The sequence below is a fragment of the Anneissia japonica genome, unplaced genomic scaffold (assembly GCF_011630105.1).
Source record: "Anneissia japonica isolate Jap-2015-1 unplaced genomic scaffold, ASM1163010v1 scaffold287835_len3118868_cov185, whole genome shotgun sequence".
NCBI classification, from domain to species: Eukaryota; Metazoa; Echinodermata; class Crinoidea; order Comatulida; family Comatulidae; genus Anneissia; species Anneissia japonica.
This window is the reverse complement of record NW_022737223.1, coordinates 136,654-147,249: the sequence shown is the minus strand read 5'-3', so window position 1 is coordinate 147,249 and position 10,596 is coordinate 136,654. Positions and strand designations below refer to the sequence as shown.

General features: G+C 34.6%; 1 protein-coding gene across 1 annotated transcript; it reads left to right on the top strand.

Annotated features, from left to right (window-relative positions):
• The first annotated feature begins 779 nt into the window (after window positions 1–779).
• Window positions 780–8,633, top strand: LOC117117197 (cystathionine beta-synthase-like). The gene is made up of 7 exons (XM_033261424.1): window positions 780–1,720; window positions 3,740–3,874; window positions 4,449–4,730; window positions 4,982–5,073; window positions 5,632–5,842; window positions 6,318–6,423; window positions 6,833–8,633. The coding sequence occupies exons 1-7, from the start codon at window positions 1,669–1,671 to the stop codon at window positions 6,879–6,881; spliced, it is 927 nt and encodes a 308-aa protein (XP_033117315.1). The 5' UTR covers window positions 780–1,668; the 3' UTR covers window positions 6,882–8,633.
• Window positions 8,634–10,596: the final 1,963 nt, after the last annotated feature.

The following is a 10,596-nucleotide window of genomic DNA, read 5'->3' as shown; positions in this document are numbered from 1 at the left end:
ACTAGGAAAAAAGGGTGTATTAAGCCGCATTTACAGCAGACACGATTATGACAAGACAACGACATATCATCGTGTAGTTTTTATTCGTCAACATCGCGTGCATCTGTATCATGTCGTTTTCGTGTTGTAAATGTGGATTTAGACGTAAAATCACCCTTTTCCTCTAGTTTTTGAATGTTCAAAAATCCATAACTTTGTTCCTGAGTTTTTCGTCAAAAATCCTTTTTGTGTCTTTGAAAAATAAATTGTACAACATCAAAATTTGTGTTTACCTCTTGAGCCAATAAAGGATCAGTGTGGGCTCTGTCTCTTATACACATCTAGATGTGTATAAGAGACAGGCTTATTGGTGCTAATAGATAAATGTGTTCCACATTGTAATCTAGGCCCTAGGCATTTTCTTTCTTGGTATATTACATGTGCAAAGAACAAAAGCAAAAACTACAGCTTATGCAGAAATTCTCAATGTCGTGGCACCGGTAAAACAAGAATACCGAGTGAATGACTGATGGAGTCAACCGTCAATCTGTGAATTCATCAAAATTCAGTTACTTTTTCTTAAATAATAGCATACAGCTATTCTACTATGCAGAAAACTACTGACGCACCACTCAATTTTATAACAGGAAAATGAGAACATTTCTATATAAGTTCTCTGACTTGGGGATTCAATGGGGGTGTGGTCATTTTTTTCAAAATTTTCTTAGAAATTAAATTGTTAATATGGCCGGCAGGTGGTGGGGGGTGGGATTGGTTGTTCACATCATAGGTTGTTCACATCAGAGCAAAATCTTGTATTCATAGAAAACTACAGTAAATCCAATTATTAAACCAAGTTATTGGCAAGATGTTGATTTGTTACATCATCTATTTGGAAGCTCTTCCCTTTGTCACCATGGAAACTCAGGTAATAAATACCCTTAATGCACTTATCTGTATGGTTTGCTACATTTCTGTTGTCTACACTGATTAATATTGGTATGAAAATTTTGTTTTAAGTTTGACATCTTAATTTTTCAGTTTAAAGTGTCATGTGACATTTCAGAAAAAAAAAGTTATATCTGAGAAATTAATATTGATTTGAAATGGCTCTTTACAACCTTCTATCATCAAGTTTTCTCACACTTCAATTATATATTGGTAATATTAATTATTAATAATACAGACAAAAATGATAACTTCTTAGTCTTATAGAATACCTGGCTAATGAATACTTGTATATTCAGCACTTTTGCATTATTGTCATGGCATATTGTAAGAGAGCCACTTTCAAACATAAATGCTTCAAAATTTTGAAAACTAGCAGTGTACACCAACAACAGTACTGTTTCAACCAACAGATTTTGTTGTAATACAACTAATATTTCGAAAAAAAAGAGAAGAGATTTGAATATCCCATGTATATGGAAACAGCTTGGCCAATTAAGAGCTGATCACAAACATGAAAAATAAACCTGCTGTTCCAAAGAAGACATGCATACAGAGGTAGACAAAAGATCTGGAATAGTTTGGCCAAAGATGTACTATAAATTGTCCTTTATAGTTGAGCATGCTAAACTTTCTAGCATTTGAAATACTATTAACCATGTCTGTTTTTTTGTCATCAGAAACAAATCTATCCTGCCTCCAATTTTGCCGAACATCTTGGAGGCTGTCGGCAATACACCAATGGTACAGCTCAACAAGATTCCAGCATCAGAAGGCGTTTCTTGCCAAATTCGTAAGTTTTTTTTGTTTTTTTTGTGTAAATTCCTGTTTTATGGAAAGTATCTAAAGCTCCGTTCACATAGGACTTTAATTGTACAAACTAAACATGCACATGATCAACTTGAATTTTTTTTAAAAATGCAGTGTGAGCAGCCTGCATTTCATTTCATTTCTAGTATACATTTTTTATAATAGTACATAAGGTAATTTAAAAGTCGATTACATAAAGAAGAGGGCAAAAGCCTGAAATGCAAAGGCTTTTGGGTGGTATGCCCAAAACAGAACAGAAAAAAAACCAAAAAAAAAAACAAAAAACGGGTTACATTCATAGATAGGACAATAAGGCAAAAACTGATCACTATCAATGAAAAGATGAATAACAGTGCAATTAGGATTTAGTAATTTAGCTTTTCTTTGATACAGTTTTTGTTTATGTTTTCAGGTAAGTTGTACTAAAGTTTAGGTCCGGTAAATCTAATATTGTGTTAAAAGGAAGTTTTTTTAGGGAGAAGAATATGTAGGTCAAGAAACGTTCTAGTGCGATAGGTATGATAATAGGAGTTAGGACGGAAATAATTGGGTGGTATAAAGAGAAGAGTAAATAAAGTTACATTGCTGATATTTATTTATGTCATTTGATTTTAATAAGTTGAGGGAATTAAACAAAGGATCAGTGTGGGCTCGTGGTGGTGCACCTGACGAATTGCCTTTTTCTGCTTTTTGAAAAGACTTTTTCAATGTTAGTGTTACACCAATCTATGTTGCAATAATTAGGATATGGGAGGATGAGATTTCATTTACAATAAAGAATGCAAAGGATATTGGGAGGAATAAAAGAGGACAGCCTAAAAATAATACCCATATTTTTGGAGATTTTATTCTCAATTTCTTTAATGTGTGTTTTCCATGATAGCCAGGAATCTATATTAATGCCAAAGAATTTAGTGTGTTCTACTATTGGGATTAATTGCTCGTTTTTGACGTTGGCAGAGAGTTTGTTAGCTGAGAAATAATTAGATACATTGGTTTAGTTGATGAGATTGGGAAGATTGAGGTTTATATTAAGCGGTGAGGGGAAGAAAAAAAAAACTTTTACAGGTACTGTAAAAATGATTAAATATTATATAATGCATGATGCAGAAAAAGCAGAAAAACAAAATATTAAAAGCATGTATTTAAACAAATAAACATTTAAACATGCAAAGCAAACAAAATTTAAAAAGCAATGATCATGATTGACAAGGCCGATGGGATCAGCAAGCATAGAAAAATTAAAAAGCTGAAAAGAAAGTTTGATGAAAAAGTCAACTATGAAAAAAACAGTTAAGTATTTACTTCCCTTTATGATGTTTCGTCTTAGATCTTATTAAGATTCGATGAGCATCGAATAATTTGTTTAGCCTCTTTCCCCTTTGACAGTCGTCGCGTAAATCTGTCCATCATAATTTCCCTCTTGGTCAAATTACCAAATCTGTGCATTAAGTTCAACTATTTAAGTCAAGCAACTAATGCCGAAGAATAATAATTAGGCTGGTTACCAGGAGCAGAATCATCCAATGCGAACAAAGTTTTAGAAAAACTTGTGTGTTTGGTACTTAAGGAAGAGCAGAGCTGTGGCAAATAACTGGCATCAAGTCTTGATAACAAAAAAACTTGACAATTTGATTATTGAAGCGAAGCTCGCATCGGAGGGCTTCACGCCTTAAATTGCTGATAAATGTTGCGGTGTTGGTTCGGCTTAGGTTTCAAGAGTTCTGTGAGTCTAGGTTCAGGGTATAATTTCTTGTCTGTTTCCTTTCGTTTTTGTCAAGCGCCTAAGGTTGGTTCAACGGAGGCACTATACGAATCGCAAATTGTATTATTAACGCTTAGAATCAGGATTGTTTTTCTCTAAGTTTTGTTGATAATTTCACACCTGGTTTTATTTAAATGGTAACCTAATGGTTTATTAATCACAGCTTGAAAACTGGTCTTTCCTGACATCGTACAAGTATTTTGTGCTCCTACTTATTATTTATCATTTGTTATACAGTTGGAAAATGTGAGTATCTGAGCTTTGGAGGGAGTGTAAAGGATAGAATGGGAATTCGGATGATAGAAGAAGCAGAAAGAGAGGGAAAGCTGAAACCAGGCTATACTGTCATTGAACCAACATCAGGAAATACAGGTTGGTGTGTACACATTTTTTACCAGAGAGATTGATTTCAGTAGGGGTGGAGGTGGATGTGCTATCATTGAGGGTTTGAGTATGGGGCCAACTGATTTCTAGTCTCTACCCAGGAGTTAATTGATTACCTGGGAGTGATGGTCGGTGGGGGGGGGGGTATGCTGTCTGACAGGGGTCTGACAGTTTCTATCTTGGACCAGCGGGTCCAATAAGACTAGGTGTAGAGGTGAAGATGTGGTTAGGTCCAGTTAAAAAAAAAAGGTTTTTTTATGTTCTGAGATGTTTTCTTTTTCTTGTCTGACAAATTGTGGTCAACAGGGACTTATGGCCTCAGTGGCACTGCCGCTGAAAATGGTTACATGTTAAAAATACTAAATATTTATAGAAAATTGTGTAAGATTACACAATATAGATATTTACTATCATTTAGAAATATAAATATTTAGTATTTTGTACATTTACATTTTCTTTGATATCCATTTTAAAAGGGACTTGCCCACACTGGCTCCAGTACATGCCTGTTTCTCTCACTTTGGCATTCAGATAATCTGATAATCTTCTGTAATCATTGTAGGTATCGCTGTTGCATTGGTGTGTGCTGTAAAGGGCTACCGATGTGTTATTGTGATGCCAAAGCGCATGAGTCAAGAGAAAGCCGACATGATCACCGGCCTCGGTGCCGAGATTGTAAAAACCACTGGCACTGGATTTGAGGATGAGGACTCGCACTTCTCTGTTGCTAGGAAACTAAACAATGAAATTCCAAACTCCATCGTTCTTGATCAGTACACCAGTTCAGCTAACACATTGGAGCATTATGACTCCACTGCTGAGGAAATTTGGGCCCAATGCAATGGTAAGAACCAAGCACATTATTTTATAATATAAAATTGAACTACGACCTACCTGAGTCTTTTTACATTTCTGAGTCTCCTGCGAGTTACAAGTCACCTGGAAATTAGGACCTGAAAAATAGCTATTATATAGGGCATAGTTTTTTTTTTTTGTTTTTTTTATAGCAATCGACCATATATCCAAATATCAATGTGCTTGAGCAGTGCAATTTTTTATTTTGCCTTAAGTGATGTTATATTTGGTTTTATGTAGGTAAGCTGTCAATGGTTGTTGCTGGCTCAGGAACTGGTGGAACATTGACAGGTATTGGAAGAAAGCTGAAGGAAAAAGATCCCAATATCAAGGTATGATAACAAATCTGTACACTATGAAAAATAAACTATACTACATGTACACGATTATAATACCCTTCCCAAAGAGCCCTGCCCACCTTCAATACAGTACACTGCCAGGCATGCCCTGTAGATCCACAACCACCCAAAACCGACCATTGTCGTCTTCTCTCCGAATTTCCCGCGAACGAACGATCGAACCAACGAAAAGGTCAATTTTTTTCACCTATAGGTCATGAATAACACAGTATTGCATTGCAGCTGAAAAGTGTACCACAAAATATTAGTTTTCTGAACACCAACCCTATAACGAATGCGTGTTAAAACATATTTTTTTTAACGTATTCCTAACCGTGTTCTTGTGTTTTGGCTTGTTTCTGTTGGGGGAGGGAGGGAACATGTTTTTTAAATAACTGTTTAAAAACACATATATTTTCGCTCAGCAGAAACAGGTCCTTTGATCACATTTCTGTTTATCATTATTAATTTTATTGTTATGTTGTTATTATTTTTTTTTTATTATTGTATTAATTATTAATTTGAGAAAACATTTGTTAATTTTCTGTATAGATAATTGGTGTTGATCCTGAGGGGTCTCTTGTGGCATTGCCCGATTCCTTGAATGTTCTACGAGGGAAGAAGCACGAGGTGGAAGGAATGGGTCATGACTTCACTCCTACTGCTCTCGACCAGAACGTGATTGATGCTTGGTATAAATGTGACGACAAGGAATCATTCCAGATGGCAAGACGGATAATCAGAGAAGAGGGCTTGCTTGTAGGTAAGTGAATAAAAGTCCAGTTTCAGAGAAGAGTGCCTCCTTGTAGCTTAGCAAAATTAATCGTTTTTCTACCGATTTGTTGATGAGCATAATTATAATTTTGTCCAATGAACAATAAGAATGAATGACCTTGAGGTATAGGTGTTCCTTATATTTGATGAAAAACTAGGGAGCGGTTAATGTATTATTGATTTTTGAATGGAAGAGGAGGTATAAAGGGGCGTAACCACCACTTTCCCCCAGTTTTTAAATATCTATTTCATTGACCGTGCCTGAGTTTTTCGTCACACATTTCGTGTCTTAGAAAAATTAGTATTTCAACAATTTTTTTATCCTCCGAAGCCAGCCTTTAATCTAATCATGTACAACCATTAGATATAGTTAACACCTCTCTACTTTAAATTATTTAATCTATTTATAATGACCAGGACAGTGCCAGTGATGATGATGATGTTTCCTATTTTGTATTTTGCAGGTGGTAGCAGTGGATCCATCCTTGCTGGTGCCTTACACTTCGCAAAGGATTTAAAACCTGATGAGAGGTGTGTCGTTATATTGCCAGATTCTATCAGAAACTACATGTAAGTTAAGCCCCGCCCAGACTCAAATTTTGTTTGACAAAAACATGTGACATGCCTAAATATGGTCATGATGACATCACATCATGACCATATATAGGCACATCATGACTATATCTGGGCATACAACAGTTTCCTGTCGAAGAAAATTTTATACTGTGGATCCAGAGCTTTAAACAACTATCAGCTGCGGCTTTTGTTTTGGTTCATTTACTTGATTAAAAGATGACTGATTTCAAATACAAGTGCTCGGTTTCAATCAGAATGAGCAGTAAATTGATTCTTCATAGTCGTATTAATATACCTGTAACAATTTGTTACATTAATTTCAGTGACATAGGGAATTGCATTTTCTGTCATTTATTTTATTTACTTTAATTTTAAATAATGTTTTTGTTTAATTTGTTAACAGGAGCAAGTTCTTGTCTGATGGATGGATGGAGGAAAGAGGGTATTTGTAAACAATCAAAAATCAATTATCTTTCTTTCCCCTTTCAGTATTAATAATGCTAAACATGTCAATATCTAGTTTAATGACTATGTTACATAAACTTGTTTTTATATTTCTAATATTAGGCATAATGTGGCATGATTAAAATTGATAATGTTTCAATATTCGTCCTTCATATCTTGTCTTCTTAGTTGATAGATATAAAAATATGTTTTTTATAAGTACTTGGAATTTGTGTGTATGAAAACCACTAGATCCAGATACTATTATCGTGTGTGTGTGTATAAATGCTTACCACTGATGACAAACTAGTTTTGTTGCTCTCTCTGGCTGTTTACTTTTTAGCTTTTGGTTATCAATTTTTGTATCACAAATGATGCAGCTATTATTTCCTACAGCAAACCAACACCATCAGTATAATTTTGTTCTATGTAAGTTAAGGTGTTAAAAGTTTTGTTATGGTGTATTTAATTTAATTGTTTGATTTTTTCTGTTAAGTGTGATTGCACCGTGTGCTGCCACTAATGCAAAGGTAAAATGTCATTTTTATAAACAATGCAGGGGAAAATTCTGCACTACAATCAAGTTTTATGTTAAAAATATTTGTGATGTGCCTAATGGGTGGTTATGATGAAGATCAGAAAGATCCAAAATTGGCCTAAAACTATTTGCCTTTCATTTAAAAAGGTGTTTTTTTTAAATATATCATAAGGTCACTTAGACATCCTAATTATATATATATGTACAAATACAGCAGGTTTGAAGTCTAGTTTTCCAAAGGCAGTTTTGATATTAGCCTATGTTATGCTTCTTACTGTATGTAAACACCAAAGGCAGCTTTGAATATTATGTTCATCTTACTGTGTGTAAACACTGCCCTCTGGGTTTAGATGACATACTTTCAGTAAACAAACCAAAACAAGTTGACTAATAATAGGTCTAACTGTATTCTTTAATATTTTTTTCTTTATTTTTTTTTAACATCTAGAAATTCAAAATAGAGGGGACCCAGGGAGGAAAGTTTACAGATTGGAGACCTTAACCACATTATATGTGGGGCTGAGGTACACAATTGTATGTCTATGTAACATTTAGATGGCAAGTGGCACTTGCAAACTTCAAAAAAAATGTTCAAAAATTTTCTTGGTCTTTGTTGTTGTGTTGAAAATACTGGTAGCAGCCTCAGTCGTACCCTGTAACATGAGTGCGGTACTCATCTGTATCAGTCAACATGCTGAAAAGACAATCATTTGGCTGTTTAAATTATTATTCAAGATGCATTTGTCATAAATAATATACAATGATTATATCAATTATTTCAATCTTATATAACGATTACACCTTATTCTGGAATATGTTGTTAGTGGCCTTATTATTTAAGTATATGTGAACTTGTAAATATTCGTAGTTGCATGTTGCGCTTACATAAATAACAGGGTGCCTAAAATTGTTTTTGTTGGGTTAAATTTTTTATTTTGGTAAGTATTTCATCCTAAACTGTACAAATATATGAGCTTTCAATGGCAATTATAGCAAGGTTGATCATATTAATATCATGGTGTCATAATCTAAGACAAAAATTAAAAACATTGGACTGCCATTCTGCCAAGACACACCCATACGTGAACTTGTATTAGGCAGTCTCCTGTCCGTTCTGATTTTTTGCAAGGTTAATCAATGGAGATGGAACTTCATAGAATTAAAAACTTATTTTTGTAATTGTCATACAATATTCAATAAAAATGATCAAAGTACTGTCCTACTTATTGTTTTTCGTGTTTGTGTGTAAACCTACATTACTCCTGGCTTTTCTCAATATAGCCCCAGAGTTGTCCTGTCGATGTGCAATGGTCTTTGTGGGACCGTTTGCAGAGTACAATCGGAATCTGACTCTTTAGCCCGCTTCCCAAACTTTTTTCTCTGGGTCTCATGTTGTAATCTTCCACAGTAGCCACAACCTATGTATTAATTTGATAGTAAATTGCACATCTACCAATGTAAAAGCCCCAAAATGTGATGCTCTGTGTTTTGAAAATGAATACTTGATGGTATTACAGCAATTTGAATTTACTTCCCATTAAATGTGCAGATGTGCAGACAACCTGATTTTAGTTCCTTGCATGTTTTTCAGCCAATGTATTGTAACATTGTAATGTTCTACATTAGCTGGCAATAGTAGGTACACTGTTGCTACGTTAGCTGTTGAGCGTTCTACAAGTTGGGGTTGATTTTCTTTTTACTACAGGTATAAGCTGTTGGGGTTTCTACATTAGCGGGGAGTGTGCTACACTAACGGTTGTTATACTACTTAGCTGCTGTTCTCTACATTAGCGGTTATTCAGGCAGATTTGAATTCATCATTCTTGAATTAGGGTAAATTACGTATCTGCGGACTTTTACTCAAAAAGATGCCCCTAGAAGTGAGAAAAAAAAACCAAAACTAAACAAATATATATGTGTTTTTCACACATATTAGTTTTTTTTCCCATATATAAGTGCAGTTGGAACATTCTGTTCAAAATTATCTGAGCGTTCCCAAATTTGTCAGGCCTCGCAATAAAATTGTCAAAGATAATGCGCTCACTGTCCTAATAATGTAGGCCTATGTTATGCACTGTAAAATGTCTACATGCAGGATCTGGTACGAGATTTTTTTAATGTATAAATGTTTAAATGAATAAAACAATAATCATTTATTTTACATTAATCTTAAACATTTATTCAAGTGCTATAAAAAGAAAAACCTAGAAACGTGAAGCCGAGCCGAGAGTCTCCAAGCCGATCGAGTATTTGTTAATAACCGACCGGGTAATAACTGACATTTTAAACAGGGAAGGCGCCAGGATTTGCCCGACCCGGGGGGGGGGGTGTTTTCCCCGACGAAAGTAAAGTGGGCGTGGCCGGTGGAGCTTCGATAAAAAGGTTTCGAAAGTGGTCCTGAAAATTTTGACAATGTAGGGGTTTCAAAGGCTTATTTAATCGATTTTATAGTCTACTAATATGCAGGAAATACATATAATTTTTTCTTCACCCCGACGAGTTGTGCTTTTTCTCCCCGACAGGGGGCCCTCCGCTGGCGCCACCCCTGATTTTAAAGTGCTCAGTAAAATATAAACTACAGTATTTCTCTAATCGAGTGCTAAGCCTATATTACATGTCAATCAGTAGTAATACATGTAGGCTATGTATTTAATATTTCTAACAAATTCACAAGCATTATCTGATCCTGACGGCAGCCATTCTTTAAGACCAGTTTATCGTGAAATCTATGAAATGAATCAATGCTAAATTTCACAACTTCTGTTGTTGCCTCATCGTGTCGTTTAGTGGTGCAAAAGCCGCCAGTACTCCTCGTCAGAGTGGAGGATGTTCAGCTTGGAGCAGCTACTTTCTTATGACAAAAATATAAAGCACATTCGATACTTATTGAATGGTGTTTCTTATTTATGGGATTAACCATTAAACAATATCAACAATTATATACTATATTAGTTTTATATACTTAAGCAAAATAAAATGAAATAGATCACACATGATCATGTAAAACAACTATCAAATATCTATCAAATAAACATGGCCGCACACCTTTTAACAAATATCGTTCACTTAGAAACAAATGTACGAGTAAAATTTTAAAATCCAAATCAGATTATTTTTTATCAGTTGAAAACAAATATAAGCACGATAATAATAATACAGTAATAATAATAATAATAATAATAATA